Here is a 17,145-nt window from a genome sequence, read left to right as displayed (position 1 = left end):
TAATGATATTCAAAATTTTAACAAAACTTACCTTTTGAATCCTGATGTTGTACAGATTTTCTGAGTCTCTCGAAGTCAATTTTCCGAATAAGAACAAACATTTAAGTTCTTGCATTCCTTGTTCTATTGCTTAGCTAAGGTTTGTTTAAAAAAAATACCTTTTTCCCATATTTTGCTAAAAACTAATTTAGACTAGATTTTTTTTTTTAAATATCCCTTTTTCATTTTTCTTTTAAACCGCATTGAATCAGAAGTATTAAGAAGCAAAAACACAAAAAAGTACATTATAAAAGGAGAATTCATCAAGTAGTCGAGTCCAACGACCTCGGAATCCCCTCTTACCTTCGGAAGGAAGCAAGAAATGTCACCTGTCCCAGTGTGGCGAAGAACCCCCCCCCCCCCGCCCTACCCATCCGACGCGTTCAGAGCAGCACATGTGAAAGTTTCGCGTGCGATCCACCATCGGCGTTTTCATTCCAGTCGGCGAACCATTTGTTGTTGCTGCAACGCGAGCCGATGGAGTGAAAGTTTTGTTTTCATCGCAGCAGGCCGAGCGTTGAACTCTCCGGCCCCCCCTTTCTGCGCACCATGGCCTGCCTTGTCCTATAGCATCACTGATTGGAGAACACCCTTGAGCGACCTTGGTGGCTAGCAAAACTGTTTTGCCCCGAATCTTGAGGGTTCTTCAAGAAAACAGTTCAAGCGTTTACATTGACTTGAACCACTGCTTGTTTTATTTTAAATTTAGTTTCTACAACGATATCTTTGATCAAAAGCATTGATTTGCAAAATTAGCCCTTCATAACCTCTCAAAATAATTAATATCCTAGTACTTTTGTTAATATGATTTGGTTAACCGCGGTGGATTTTCTTGAAATAATTTAAACTGTCAAAAATCCACCAAAGCATCTACCACATTGATCGCACAAAAAAACAACTGTGGTAGAAAAGTATCCACCGGTAGCTGGTGGATTTTTGACAGTTCGAATTATTTCAAGAAAATCCACCGCGGTTAACCAAATCATATTAACAAAAGTACTCCAATGTCTTATGTCGAGATTAGCTAAATTGTAAAGTACATTTTCAAAACAAACAATGCTTCATGAGTTTGCTATGTACATAGGAGGGCTTTTGTTAATTTGATTTGGTTAACCGCGGTGGATTTTCTTTAAATAATTCGAACTGTCAAAAATCCACCAAAGCATCTACCGGTGGATACTTTTCTACCACAGATTTTTGTGCGATCAATGTGGTAGGAGATGCTTTGGTGGATTTTTGACAGTTTGAATTATTTCAAGAAAATCCACCGCGGTTCACCAAATCATATTAACAAAAGCCCTCCTAGGTTGGATCTTTCGAAAAAGTAAGCGTAAATTTATCAAATTTTCTTCTGAAAAGAAGCTTGAACCTTTTGGAATATCTAGAAAGAAAAATTCGTCACTCAAATGGCTCAAATCATTCCAAACAAATTGGAAACTTTCCCCTTTTCAAAATGGCGCCCATTCAACCCTCCCTACCCTGCATAGTGAACCCTGATTCTATTTGTTTTCGTATAGACGTCGCGTGCGTATGGGTTACCCAAAAGAAGAAACTGTCCCCACCGCCAACTTGGATCCGCCAGCGACACTTGACGCCAGGTTAGGCTAGGGTGAGATCCCCTTCCACAGGGGTAGGTAGGGTAAAGCCCAAAGGCATGTGACAAAGTGAAAGTTGTGAAGAGCTTGCTGCGATCGACCAAAACCAAGAAGCAAGTGAATATCTATAAAGGGTTTTGCAGGCGAGGTAAGCGGGTGTGGGGGACCATCCATTTAGTTTAGAAACAAAGTGAAGAAAAGATTCCACAGCCCCGGGGCAGAAACCCCCAGCGAGCAAGCCACTTGGGTTGTGGGGAGGGATCGTCTTTTCAAGTTGTGTATAGAACATCCGGCATAGACGCAGAGTTGCGAAAAGTGAAAGTCCGCGCTGCGCTGCGGTCGTGGTGGTGGTCTTGGTTGTGTTTGTGTCTTGGCTTAACGGGCTGCGCGCGTACGTGCCGATGTTATCAAGCTTGATGGATGAATGTAAACATACTGATTGGGTCATTGGTACACACAATGACGATCGCCAGGCGATCGCGAGAGCTTCTTCAGCTTACTATTTGTGGCTGGACGTGGTCCTACGTTATAACTTCAACCATTTAACTGCGTAGAACTACGACAAAACCCCGACTTCTGGACAACTTTCTAACCTCAAACAATGCCCCTTCGTCAGTCCTACTTCTCAAAACGAGGGGGTTGACACGACGGTCTCGGAACGTGTGACGATTTTCGGCAACTTTCACTTTTTGTGTACCTTTACATAATTAGAAGTATTTGTGTGCGACTGACTAGATTCCATCTAGGTGTGCCATGTGAGCAGGCTTTGTGGCCTGCTTGGACCGCTTGCTTGCAAGAAATCAACAATAGTCGCGCGTAACAAGTTTTTGGGAACCTGAAACTTGGCATGTCGTCGACCCACCACTTAATTTTTCGGAGAGGGTAGAAAATAGAAACGACGCTATAGGTTTGCATTTTTGATGGGTTTTGGAAACCCGGTTCACGACCATAGGGTTGGTTTGAATGAGAATTAAGTGGATGTTGGACTTTCGAGTCTCGGTTTGAAAAAGAAACTTTTCCCAGAATTCGCCACTGAAACCACAGACAAACAGATGTGACGCTTTGATGCAAAATTCTCTAGTAGAATGACACCAAAGTAGAACAACAAAATTATGCAACAGTCAACCAAACTGAGACAAAACCAGATTGCCCAACGCAACCCCAAATTTGGCACATTTGAAAGCTATTACCGTCAAAGCGAAACCTTGTACTAATCGATGTAAAGATTTGAATCTCACCACGAAACAGCAACTAAAAAAAAACCAGCCATTGCTCGCAAAAAAACCCTCATTTCTGCACGCCATCTTTCCTCCGCTCAAATCACAACAATGCAGAACTGACGGAGGACCACAACACGCACGCAACGAAATAGAAGAAAACAACCTAACCTCAAATCTAATTGCTATTTTCCATTTCCCCAAGTCGCGCTGCGCGACGCATCGCGCACAGGTGTGCGGGGCGTAGCCCGAGACTCCCCCCCCTCCCCGCCGCTTTTGTTTAGTTTCCAGTTTCGATTCCTTGCGGTTGATGAACTCGACTTGGCGACTTGTCGACTTGGTCGACTAATGCGACCAAAACTTGCTGCGCATATAGCCGAAAAATGCTGCGCTTGGTTTGTTGTTTTTGTTTTGGAGATCCGCGATTACGAAATGACGGTGTGTGCTGATCGTGCTGTGGGGCTCAACGGCGACGGCCATTTTTTTCTGTCTTCCTCGGCTGTTGTTGTTGTGCGAGAGTTGAGAGGGCTTTTGTTAATTTGATTATTATCCACCGGTGCCTACCGCGGTAAATGAAATACTTCATTTTGACATTACCAGATACATTTTTGTGTAGCATGTTTTGTCACTTGGGGAGTGCGTTCAGTGCTGCCGTTGTTGCAGCACTCTGTGACCGCATCCCAGAAATGTCAGTTTGACAAATGGCACTCAGTGAACGTATCCCAGAAATGTCAGATTGACAAATGGATTTTGATGTTTTTTGTTTTGTTTTTTTATGGGTTTTGCTGGGATTTTGTTTGCGCCGCCAGATTCTGTGAGTATTTTAAAATTCGTTTTTATATTTTGCTGGGTAGCTAATTTATGTGTCCAGTAATTAAACAGGTGTGGTGTAATAAATACTACAGCGGCGCAGCAGTTAGAAAATCTTCCTGGAAGCTTGATTGCGCGTTGTCCTCGTCCTCCACCAGCTGGCACGCCTTGAGGTGCTGCAGGTACCGGATGTCCTCGTCCTCCAGAAACTGATTCCACCGGGAAAGTGGCCCGTGCGGTTGGTTCTACAGCTACATCCTCGAACTCTGCTTCGGATGAACCGGATTGCTCCTGATCGTCGGATTCTTCACTGGAACAGGAACTGACGCTGGTGCTGCAGGCACTGATGCTGCCACCGGATCGAGTCGAGTAGACGAAACTTCGCGCAATCGCTTTCATGCGGTCCACTGCCGGGTGTCCACGATGGAACTGCCGCGGAATCTGGTGCCGGAACTGTTGAGTTCTCTTCTCAGCGGGTGTTAGCGACCTTGAGTGAGCGACTGATGTAGAATAACGGCCCCGATGCCAGTGCTCGACGCGTTCGCTGCAACGATGATCGGCAGCTTCGGATCGCTTGCGTAAGCAGCAGGCTTGACTGGAGCACCTCCTTGAACTCCATTGGGCGGCGTAGCTCGTGAAGGTTGCGAACGAATCTTCCGTGTTCCGTAGATGTTCACCGCGCTCAGTAACGATCGCAGTTCGGACACGTTGGTTAGTGCGAGAATGGTGGCAATCGTCTTCAGCTTTTCGGGATCGAGGCGAATGTCTCGGCTGTCCACGATGTGTTCCTGGTACTGAATTTACACTTCTCGGCTTTGACGTGGAACCCATACTTCTGGAAACGTTGGAGCAACTGCTTGAGTGAAGCTGCGTGCGATTTCCGATCTGGTCCAAACACGATGACGTCGTCCATGAAGGTGCGGACGTTAGGGTATACGCTGCGTCAGGAGGTTCTGTTAAGGCACCGGGAGCGCATTTGTTTTGCTTCCTGCTGTAGATCTTGACTGGAGGTTTGGGTTACAACTTGGCCACGACAGACGCACTCATCATCTACGATTCGGATAGTACCAGGACAGGCCAATGAATAATAATCTCTTATGACCCTCTTGGTTGTACAACCCGGGACGGGCGAGTTGGACGATATTCTGCGATTCGGTACGGAGGAACTTTCCAAGAGTTGAGTTGAGTTTTTTTGTTAACTAATAATGTAATAAAATTCAATATATTTTATTTTAAACTTTATTTTTTATTTTATTTTTTAAATGTTTGTACTCCTTCGTCCCTTTGATTGATATTTTATATGGACATAAACATCACAGTTTTTAACTGTTTCTACATAATTGCCGTTATCTGGGGCGAATTTTCAACAGCTGTTTAGCTAAGGCGATTGCTCTATATTTTGATAATTTTTTTATTGATTTCGGTTAGAACAGATACAAATCAACTTAATTAGAACATGGATTTCCTAATTTAAAGACAATAATGCTTTAAAAACTGCTGCTCTATTCAGACTGTATTCCCGATTCGCCCAATTTACGGTACTCATAACGATACTAAAAAAAACATTTATGCAAAAGATTGTGCAGCGTTTTTTTACTAGTTTTTTTTTTCTCGGGTAAAATAACCATCTTTGCCATCATTTGGGTGAAAATTTAAGAAGCCATTCCTTGAATGAGACAGAAAACAAAAAAAAAACAAAACAAAAACACAAAAAATAAAAAAATTAACATTAAACAAAAAAAAACATTTAAAACAATAAAAAACAGAAAACAAAGACCAACATAAAAAAAAAACAAAAAACGAATAACGTAAAACAAAAAACAGAAACTGATAAAAACAATAAAAAACAAAACCCATAAAAAACAAACAGAAAACAAGAGAAAAGAAAACAATGAAGAAAAAATCCGCAATCAAAAAACAGAAAACAAAAAAAAAACACAAAGCCAAAAACAAACAACTTAAAAACAAAACCAAAACATTAAAAAAGAAAACAAAAACAGAAAAATTAAAACAAAAGCAAAAAACATAAAACCAAAAACAGTAATTAAAAAACAGGAAACTAAAAACGAAAAACAGAAAACAAAAGAAAAGAAAACAAGGAAACCAAAAATCCGCAATCAAAAACCAATAAAACACAAAACCAAAAGCAAACAACTAAAAAACAAAACCAAAACATAAAAAAGAAAACAGAAAAATTAAAACAAAAAAAAGCATAAAACCAAAAACAGTAAATAAAAAACAGGAAACTAAAAAACAAGAAACAGAAAACAAAAAACAGGACACATAAAAATTAAAACCAAAACATCAAACATAAAACCATAAAAAAAAAACAAAATAAAACAGAAAACAAAGACCAAACCAGAAAACAAATAACGAAAAATAAAAAAAAAAACAAAAAACAGAAACAGATAAAAACATAACCAAAAACAGAAAACAAATAAAAAACAAAACCGAAAAAAGAAAACAATCAAACAAAATACAAAAAAAAACCAAAGAAAAAAACAACGAAACAAAAAAAACAGCAAACAAAAATAAAAAAAAACAACAGAAAACAAAATAAAAAAGAAAACACAAAACCAAAAACAAACAAAAGTAAAAAACAAAACCAAAACAGAAAAAAGAAAACAAAAACAGAAAAATTATAACAAAAACTTAAATAAAAAAACCAAAAACAGAAATTAAAAAAAAAACAGGAAACAAATAAAGCGCGAAACAAAAAATAGGAAGCATAAAAACCAAAAACATAAATCAAAAAAACAAAAACCGAAATTAAAAAACAGGAAACAAAAAAAAAGCATAAAAACCAAAAACAAAAATCAAATCATAAAACAGTAAAAAGAAAATTGAACAAAAGCTGAAAATTAAAACCCAATAAAAAAAAAACATAAAACCAAAAACAGTAATTATTAAAAAAAAGGAAACTAAAAAACGAGAAACAGAAAACAAAAAACAAGAAACATAAAAACCAAAACAGAAAACAATAAAACAGTAAAAAAAACAACCGAAAACAATAAACCAAAAACAGAAATTATAAAACAGGAGACAAAAAAAAAACAGAGACAGAAAACTAAAACAGAAAACGAAAAAACGACACAAAAAACAGAAATCAATAAATTGTATGTGTATTTTTTAACGGCGAAAAATTAAAATATATCATGACCTCGATTCTAACACACTTCGTTGCGACCTAGGTTGTGACTTAAAGCCATATTTAAAAAAAAATTAAATCACAAAAAAAATAAAAGGTGACCGTTAAATTATAAAAAACTGCAAATTAGTAAGAGGTTGTAGAATTGACCTCAAACTGACAATAAGAACATTAACTAAACATAATAAATGCAAATAAAAATACTAGAAAGTTGTAGAGAAAACATGAGAAGTAGGTTTTTTGTAGACCAACAAATTCCAATATGAAACTTTCCAAAAAAAGGTGTCTACGTGAATTATTTATGGCCCCTTGTCGAGGCTTCAGATAATAGAGTCAGGATGATATTGATATACGATCCTATACTTCTGCTTCGGTACACCATGTCCTTGCTTCCGAAACCGGAAATGCTTGTAGCAAAAATCGCCCTAGTAAAACTCGTGGTCAAGCGGTCCGCGAACCGACTCAACTACTAGTACCAACTGAAGCCACTCGGGGAGACTTTTTTTAAATCTAGAAATACTCATCACGTTCCAGGGCCGACGGCGGCTTGTGGGTTCCTCCAGGTGACATCCTGTAGAAGGTGGCTATGCTGCCGCTGCTGTAATGTCGCTTTGCCGCAGCAGCTGGCGGAGTTTTCGCAGTGGCCAACTGGCGGAAAAAATATGTTTTTTTTTTTTGTTTCTCAATAAATGGTATAATTTATTTTGTAAATGTTGTTTTAATTCGTCACCCATCTCGAAATCGTCCAGCACCAGATCGGCGAGCAACTCCTCCAGGGTGATGCGCGGCACCGATTTGTTGGCCATATCGTTGACGTCCACCGACTGCTGCCTGGCGGCTTTCTTGAAGATGTTGACTTTCTGTCGCATTCCGGATCCTCCTCGAGGTCCTGTAGGAACTCGTTACAGTCCGCCGCGAGGTCCATGTCCAGCGCGACCTACTTGGTGAGGTGCTTGAGCTTCCAGTTGCGGGACTGTTTGTGCATCGCGTCCAGCTTGAGCTTCTCAAAGTTGCCGTTGTCGTTGGCCTCGGCCAGGTCGTAACCGAGCACGGAATCACCCATTTTGAGGATGTGACCCAGGTGGGCCCGGGTGTGTGCCCAGTTCGGACACTTTCACGACCCAAAAGTCAGCAAGCACGTGCCGGAATGAGACCGGACCCTGGCGGGGGAAGTTTTTCATCTTGTTGTCACGGTCAATCTCCATGTCAGTCACGACAAACTCCACCATGTGCTTGGTGTTGCCAATCGTCTCAAGGGACTCTTTCAGACGGATTAATCAGGTGAATCGCTATAGCCACTTTGGTGATAGGCGAGATGTGCCACAGGAGCTTCTGCGGCTTTTTTTCCCAGACAGACAAGACTTCTCTTGGAAGTAGGAACCACGTGCAGCTCGTAAGAATACTTGTAATTGTACGAGTTGCTGTGAATGTCGTGCGAAATCAGCTTCTTGGAGTTGGTCACCTTGACCGGTTGGACGGCCTACACAAAGTCCTTCGGCTCCGTCCGGTGACAACCGTCGCACATCTAATTGTTCACGGTAAACTCCACCACGAAGATCTGCTGCAGCACGCAGCCGTCCATGACCTTGTCGTCCACGGTTAGCTTAACCGCTTCGCTTAATACGCTTCGAGTGCGGTTCCGTCCAGATAAACCCCGCATCCACCAGCAGCTCCTTCGACTCCAGACTGCACTGGACCCACTCGCTCGGCGGATTTAGGTAACGCACGCAGTACCGCCCGCAAAACACAATCGGCTGCTTTGGAATGTTCGCCGTAATGTCCACGTGCGTCCGCAGGCAAGTTACACACTCGCAGCACAAACTGAAAGAAAAACATTCCCATATTAACAACACTGCAATCACTTTTAAATAATTTCACAGCACCAACCTTTGCTTCGAGTTTCTTCGTCGTCAGAAGACAGAAGCCAAGCGGGAGAAGTTTAAAATAAACACTTTTTTAAATAACAATCATTAACAAAAAACTTTGGTGCACTCGTTTAACACCGACTTCGAATGCTTCGAATTTACGAGAAAAATTAAAACAAACAAACAACTGTCAAAAATCTAAATCCACCGCTTTGGTGAGTCGCTGCACCTAGCTTTTTGTGTGGTGAGCCTGGTCAATGTTTTGGTGGAATTTCAGCAGAGAAATGTTTCATTTGAAATATTCTGAAATGTGTCATGCGACACCCGCGCGTCGCATGAAGTTTTTCAAGAAAATCCACCGCGGTTAACCGCACTCAAATTAACAAAAGCCCTGAGATGTTGTTTTGATATTGCCATAACAACACATAATCATCGGCAAACAGCTGCTGTTGACGGGCCAGAAGGTATGGAGTCGGCGGTCGCGCAGCCTACTACTCTAAACGCGCCAGGGTGGTAGTGGCGCGTAACTAGCGTGAACGAACTTCGGAGGTCGCCGACATTTTCGGGGAGGTTGGTTACGTAAAAGAATCTGCCAACTTGGATCCAACCGAAACGAGTAGCTTGCAAGATTTGGCTGAGCGTTGGCAGGAAATTCTTCACACCTTTCCGCGCGCGCGCTGTCGGTCGTGCTCTAAATGGTTGTTGCAACGGATGAACCGAGCCACGTTGTGCTTAGGTAATGCTGCTTTATCGGACGCTGGGGACATGTGCGGCGGACACCTTGTTGTCACTTTCGCTTTTGTTGCGATTAGTGGAAGGAGGAGGAGTTCCGGACGAACCTGCGTGGAAACGCTAATCACCTACTACAACGGCATTGCGGAACTAACCTGAGCAGAATTGAGGAGTTCGCTCGGTGTAGGTAGTGTCGTACTCTAAATGGTTCTGAATTTGAAGGATGACCTAACGAAAAATTAAATTTCAAGTCGTAAAACACTGTCCACAACAAATCAATTCGCAGCACGTATTTTTCACCATCAACCGCTTGATTTCTAGCCCCTCTCCAAATTGCGTCTCACCGTCTCGAAGATGATCTCCGTCCAAAATTGATTCTACGAAAGGTCAGGACATTTACCAAAAAAAAAAACCCAACGACCCGTGAAACGCCGTCATCAACCTACCTGATCGATGTTGTGGTGCTCGTTCATCTGGTGCAACAGCTTCTGGTTGAGGTTCTTCAGGTTCGCGTTCGCACCGCCTGTGCTACCTCCGCCGCCGCCGTTTCCACCTCCCCCACCACCACCACCACCACCACCGCCGCTTCCCGTCCCGTCGTACATCCCGCTGTCCCGATCGTTCGGGTAGTCATCGTAGTCCGTGTCCCGGTCGGTACTGCTGATCGCGCTGCTGTTGCTGTGCAGCGTACTTCCGCTGTGAGTGCTGTTGGCCGCCGCTAGCAACGCGTTGAAGCTCGCGTTCGTCGAGGGTCCGTTCGTTAGCTTTTGGACGCCACCGTTTGTACTGCTGACGTGGCTGGCGGGACTGCTCTGCAGGCTGTTTGGACTGTCCGTGCTGCCGTTGTTACTGCTGGCGCTGGTTATGTGCACCGCCCCCGGACTCTGACTCAAGCTCTCGATCAGCTGCTTTTCCTTTTCCCGGAAGCTGTTCCCATTGATGCCCCCGTTGATGTTCGGTTTCTGATCCCGGTTGATGTGGTTGTTGTTGTTACTCTCTGCCTTCTTCCGACTGCTGCTGTTACTTCGCTCCGACACGTTACTGAACTGGCTCAACACAATCTCCCGCTTGAACTGGTCCAGCTTGGAGTCCCCACTGCCCAAGTGATCCTCGATTATGTCCGAGATGTCCAGCATGCTGCCACCGCTGTGGCCGTGGATCAGCTCCGACTTGATCTTGTGTTGACTATGGGCGTTCGCGGCGGCGGCCGAAGCAGCCGCGGCCGCAGCGATGGCCGCCGCAGCCGTCGAGTTCATGATCTCGTCATCGAACTGGGCGTCGTCCAGCGTGTCCGAGTCGAACCGCTTGGTGGACGAGAAGAGGCGCAGCGTCGGGTCGTTCACCTGGTCGCTAAAGTACACGTCCATCAGGTTGAAGAACGGCCACTCGCGCCGCTTCGGCTCCTCCGACATTTTGATGGCCTGGAAGGAGAAAGGATAATAAAAGTGATGTTTAGTACAATTTCGAACTACAGTACAGACTCGATTGTCCGACTATGGGACTTCGAACAATCGAATCACGAACAAAAATGTTTTTCTTGTTTTTAACATCAAATTCGAGTTCTGCGACTCCATTTTAGTCAAATTTGAATTGTTGATTGGATCTTGGAATCAAAAAATCTAAATCACTTTAATCTAATTAATCTAACAACAAAATTTATTTTTTAGAGGCCTTCAGATAATCGAGTCTGGACTGTAACAACTCCAGAATAGAATGTTTCAAACAACACATTTCGCTCTTTGACAAGTCAATTTGGACACAAGGGTCAAAAGTTACAGCCATTTTAATGTTAAAAAGATGCAAATTTCAAACTTAAATGTCTGGAAAAAGCGCTGGCCAAATTTTTAGCGCCAGGTTTGCATTCAAACAAAGAAATCTAGCACTACAAACGCTGAAAAAATCTCTGGGGTGTTTTTCTTTAAACTCGCGATATCTTCATTTGTAAATGTTCAATTTTCAAAGGAAAAGGGTATGGAACCACCCTTACGAAATTCGAAAATTGTCCAATTGTCTAAATTGTGATTGGTCACTTTTTCGTTTGACACTTTTTACACGGCGCTTACTCTCACTATCAAAACAAACGTTTGGTAATGTGTGTGAACTCAGTGTAAAGGGGTGTCAAACTAAAAAGTGAACCCGTTCGTTTGACAACAGTGACAAAGTTACAAAAAACGATTTTTTGTCATATTTTGAGATTATATGACAATTTCAAGCCATATTAAAAATCAACAAGGTATCTCTTTTTGAATTATAGACAACTCAAATGTCAAAACTAAGCTGTCAATTGTTCAACTGTCATCGAATATAAACTATTACAAAACATTCATACCAAATGTTCCCATTTTCCTTTACCCCCAACATAATCCTCCATCATTTCCTTAGTTGGGGCTTTTCCCATGTGCCGACTAGACCACCAGCTGCCGGGAGACCCCGGATGGAAAAAGAAGTCCGAAGTACCGTTGGCCGGCGCAGCCAAGCTGACCCACTTTTGCAGCAGTCAAAATAATAAGTTTCGGGTGCCCCCTCTGTCTCTTCTCTTCCCCCTCCCAAGAAGTTCCAGCATCCAAGTTTCAATTCACCCAATTTCCCTCTTTGCTTCGCCGAGATATATGTTTGAAGCCCCAAAAGGAACTCCGCTTCCCGATCGAAATAAAGAAAAAAAAAATCCAATCAAGCGAAATTAAAAATTATGCCCGCGCATTAAATTACGCCGCTTTGTTTTTGTTTACATGTCGCGCCGTTTTGACAGCTACGCGTAATTTAAACGCACTTGCAACAGCCATTTTTTCCCGCCGAAAAGAACGGATGGGAAGAAAAGGGCACATCATTTATCTTGTTTCGCTGCTGCGGAATGCAGCTCCGGCAACTCCCAAGCGGGAAGCTGGTTCGGCCGCCATCTTTGTTTTCACCGTGAGGCACACTCTAGCAGCGCAACTGCAGCTGAAAAGGGCAGAAGTAGGCCACGTCTGGTTCTTGGTGAAAAAGTAACGGATTCTTCTTTACGACGAAGCAGGCTGGCAGGCTGGGTGAGAATCTGTGTCGCCGAAGTGGGTCACTTGTAAAACGCCCCGAGGGGTTCGTCACTGGTAGCTGGTTGAAGAGGTTTGGTGGAGTGTCTTTTGATCGGAGGTTCTCAGGGAGTAAGAGCTATTGTGTTGGGATACGAGGAAGGCCGTTTGAAGCCGGATTAATTTGTGGTTAAGCGAGACGTTTAACGATACGAGGGTGTGACAATTTACAGCAAATCAATGACAGCTGTCAAACGGATTGTCGGAGAAGCAATGTCGCGGAGGCACTGCGCTCGCGATCTCAAGGTCGTTTTGACTACTCCACGGTCCGTTGATCTTCCAGCTAATTCGTCAACACTTTCTCCTCGTTTGGCACGTCTACTTAGTACGTCTGCACTAACTGTAGGCAGATGTGCAGCAATGATTAGCGCCCTCTTGTGTAAGCGCCGTGATCGATTAGAGAAAGTGGCATATCTGAGGGTACGCTCGCGAAATCGCAAGAACTTGTAATTGCCGCGCGTCGTAACTTTCCTAACCTCACAATTAGTGCCGCTGTGAAGAGATTGCTGAACTTAAATTCACGGGTCGAATCGTGTTAACGTGTACGGTTTCTCTTTTTTCGGTGAGAAGGTTTGCGCAGACTTCCGAACCAGATGTTGCTATCCGGCTTGACCCCTAAGTACCGTGACTTGAGCGCGTTTTTCGGGGGTTTTGGAGCGCGGAGATTAAATCTACATTTTTGGTGCGCTCCAGTGGGTTTTCGGTGAAGAAACCCCGATGGAAGTACTTAACGGTGCGTTCTGCTTTCGGCTGCGCTAAGCTTTCGCTGATCTCGCTCGATCGACTTGGGAATCGCTCTGCTTCAGGTGAAGAAGACGCGCCATTTCCGAAGATTCTCCATCGTGCTAACGAGGACACCACACAGGTTCCATTAAAAGTCCAACATTTTGTACTGTTTACAGCGAACACACTCCAAGCAGCCTAGATCCCAGCGAAAGATCTATTCAAAGAACAGTCAGCAAAGACCCATAAAACTAGGCAAAGCAGGAAAGAAAGAGGAAAGAAAAAACAGAGAGCGGGAATAAAAGGCCAGAAGAAACGATCCGAGAAACAGTAAGAACCACTGACCCAATTTCCAGCCATCTTCCCATCCACACTCGCAGCATGTCGGACAGGTCTCCGCAGAAGAACACCGACGAAGACGAGTCGAAAACAGAAAGAAAGGCACAGCAAGCTGCGCGAAGATCCCGGGCTGATTCTAAGACCCTGCCTACTTCTCTAATGAACGAGCCTTCTCAGGGCCTACTACGACGACGACGACGACGATCAAGATCTTGCGTGTTCAGGGAAGTCTAACGGATCTTGCTGAGGGCAGCCAACCTTACCGAGCGAACTGTGTGTTGCTCGGTCCAGAACATCGCGGAAGCGAAGCTGTAACGGCTTGGGCTAGATGTTCAGCTTTCCGCTGAACGTTGCGGCGCTTTTAGTTGAGCGATGCACTCTCTTCCCGTAATTGATCACTGCCAAAAAGGCTAGTGAGTGCTGCGGGTACTTATTACGCTGACGAGCCTCCGCGGAGATTGCCGGTTTGGGCTTGTCCGGTACGACAGGTCAATCAATCATCGCTTCCCGCTCGAGGTAGCACTTTGAAGACCATCCCCAAAAAGGTTGCGATGAAGGCATCATCTCTAATTTCTCCCTTCCGGACGACGACGGTCGGGAAGTGCTTCCTCAGCGCATTGTACGTCATCGCCTGCGAAGCAGGCCTCGATCAGCTGCGCGTCACGTCAGAACACACACCCTCCCAGCCAGCCGGTCAAAGCAATCGGCAAGAACCGTTCGCGCGCGATCACGTCAGAACATGTGCCGAAGGCACTCACTCTCCCGAGAACCGCCCGGTTCTCTCGCTCAAAGTTCTCACCGCGGAAGCTTTCCGAAGTTCCGCGTGCGCGATCGGCAATCTTCGGCTGTGCCGGAAGAATGAGCAGAACAAAACAGAGCGCAGAAACTGGGTTAAACGTAAAAGTAACGGTTCTTGCCGGCCAGACCTGATTCCGTCGTCGTCGACGCTTCTCCAGCTTTTTTGATGGATTCTGTCTTGATGGGATCCAAGAAGGCCGCGACGACGACGGGAGAATGAAGAAATTGGTGCGCGAGAAAGAGGTGACGCGGTGACCGCTATTGTCTGACGTTTTCTTTGTTTTTTTGGGTTTCGTTCTTAGTAGGCTGGGACGTGCGTCGGTGGGTTGGATATTGGCATTGTTTTGAACGTGTCATTGTTGTTTATGGTAGGATGTTATGTGGAAATTTGCATTGAAAGGCACGCTTATCACGTAAGTAGAATCAAATAGCTGGAGATAGTTTGATCTGGTAAGTACAGAGAAAGTTCTTCTGTTAATTTGTCAACTGTCAATCTGTCAACAGTCAATCTGTCAAGATTCAAGGCTCGAGCTAAAGCTACTTGCCTTCCCAGCTTGATCCAACAAGTCACGGGAATGTAAACAGCTGCTCGTACAAGCCTGAGGAATCCCACACGCACTCTCCGTTGCACACCGTGCAACAGTTACAAATCCTCGGATTTCGATCATGTGTAAAGCCAACTCTCGTGCCCAGCGCTCAACGACGCGTGCAGCGGCTAACAAGCCAGAATCATGCGTGTGCACCCTCAAGTACCGCTTCTTCCCAACTTCTTTGCGCCGCGAGAGAGTTTTCAAAGTCAGGTGCGTAACCAACTCGCGGCCGCCGTAGAGGTGTGCACGGTACGGTACATTTCTTCGCCACTCGTAGACGTCAAACGGGGCATTTAATACAAACAGCAGCGGCGCGGCCTGCTTAGTAGTGGCCGGCCTGCTGTGCAGCGACGCGATGCGGCCAAGTACGGTACTTTTGGGTTGTGGATCTTCATTATTCGCATCTTCGCTTTAGGTTTTTGTTGTTTTGGGGCCTAGCGCTACTGTTTCTCTTGTGCGTCGAAGCCTGCTCGAGTTTCACGTGGGTTGCTTCTTGTCAGTCAACGCTGATACGGTTCGGCTCAGCTGACCTGCTATGTGGGTCAGTTTTTGGACGTACTCTATGAATTTATTGGATCTGGTGTGGTGAGCTTGCAACTTCTACTGATTTCTTTAGCTTCTACTGAAAGGTTGTTTCGTAGTTTTTTTTTCGGCGGGAAATATCTTTTTAAAGGGGGTATGAATTACCGCGCGATATGAATAATTCAGCCATTCGCGATGCTCTAGAAATGATGCTAACTGTTAATTTATATTAATCAGGCGCGCTTTTTGAAGAGTTGAGTGTGAGCACACCAATGAGTTGCTGTGGTCATGACGATTCCATTAGAAACAAAATAAATCTAGACATCTTATAGTTTTTTTTTCGATATGCTAACTCAAGTTTAAAAGTCATAAGCTCATGATTATTTAGAGTAGCGCTTGAAGAATCTGTCATTGATTTTCGCTGAGCACTTACTCAGAAAAAAAATCGAAATTGATCAATTATCTCTTATCTCAAAATGTTATGTGTCTATCGCGAACTTCAAACCAATGACCTCTGAGATTGTTAACCCAGTGCGCGGTCAAACTGATCCACACAGGCAGACGAGATACAGATTAAACTTTTCCATACTTTCACTGCCGGCCAGTGGATATTGATTTGGAAACTCGCGCAAAACATAAGAAGAAAAAAAGATTAAATAAATTCCTTAATTCCTTTCTATCGAAGTTTACGTTCTTTTAAAAATGTATTTTTGAAGATGTTGGTTCAACCCTAGATTTTTTGCACTTTGCTAGAGTAGATTTTCGAAATTATCCCGATTATACCGATTTCATGCGCAAATTCTGAAAGTAAGAATTCGATTTTTTTTCGCCTAAATTGTAGTATTTTGTATAGGTACGATGAAATTTTAGAAACAGGAAAACGATTTTAAGTTGTTAACATAATTTCCAGAGCGATTTTTAAAGACTTTTGATGTTGGAGGAAAAAAATGTCAAAAATATTTTTCAAAGTTTATGCGAACCTGTGTGACCCGCGAAAGAGAGAGGCAGCAAAACACGTAAAAGAAAATCGCTCGCGAAATTCTCCAAGAAAATCAATCAGTTGATGATTTTTTTGTGAATCTCAACGTTAGCATCATTTAAATTCATTTATTTCGTTTCTTTTTACGGAAGCTTCGTGCGCGAGATATGAGAGCCATGTTTCCTTCTGATTTTTTTTTCTCTTGATTAGCGTCAAGTTTTTTTCTTTTCATGAAACGATTTTTGTTATAAGATGGTGTGAAAGAAGGAAAAGAATTTCAGCATTTGTTTCAAACCTTTTTACATTTATCGTTAAATTGTTCAAGACACAGGAATGAAAATAGTTTGGATTAATTAAGTAATAAATCCCCATAACTTATCAAGTTGACTTGTATTAAATAGCAAAAAAGTTGGTTTTAGGTCTCACCTTAGTTTCCGCTTTGTGCAAAATTTGCTGAAATTTGAAAAAGGAGGTTTTTAAAATCTTTTATAAAATTTTGTTTATTTAACATTATGATTTCATATTTTTGTAGGTTGAGTTATAATTTTGAGGTTGAAAAAAAGTTATGTCACAAATGCCAAAATGAATATCTGCTTGCTTTCAAACATCTTTTGAGATATCAAAAGCATTTATTCAATCAAACTGTTTAAAAAGTAACACGTTCCAAAATTTTTGCGTTTTTGCTCAATTTTACCAACTGCCCATAATCACCCAGCTCTC

At 43.2% G+C, this 17,145-nt stretch overlaps 1 protein-coding gene across 1 annotated transcript in view; it reads right to left on the bottom strand.

Annotated features, from left to right (window-relative positions):
* LOC6045203 (uncharacterized protein DDB_G0283357) overlaps window positions 1-17,145 on the bottom strand; it is a gene marked incomplete at its 5' end in the record, with an annotated part of 68,604 nt that overhangs the window by 9,931 nt on the left and 41,528 nt on the right. Inside the window, one exon of the mRNA XM_038262124.1 lies at window positions 9,853-10,827. Within this exon, the coding sequence (XP_038118052.1) occupies window positions 9,853-10,827 (975 nt within the window). The remainder of the gene's footprint in view (window positions 1-9,852; window positions 10,828-17,145) is intronic.

The sequence above is a fragment of the Culex quinquefasciatus genome, chromosome 1 (assembly GCF_015732765.1).
Source record: "Culex quinquefasciatus strain JHB chromosome 1, VPISU_Cqui_1.0_pri_paternal, whole genome shotgun sequence".
In the NCBI taxonomy this organism is placed as follows: Eukaryota; Metazoa; Arthropoda; class Insecta; order Diptera; family Culicidae; genus Culex; species Culex quinquefasciatus.
Note: the sequence above shows the minus strand (reverse complement) of the source record. Positions and strands in the feature narration are given on the sequence as shown.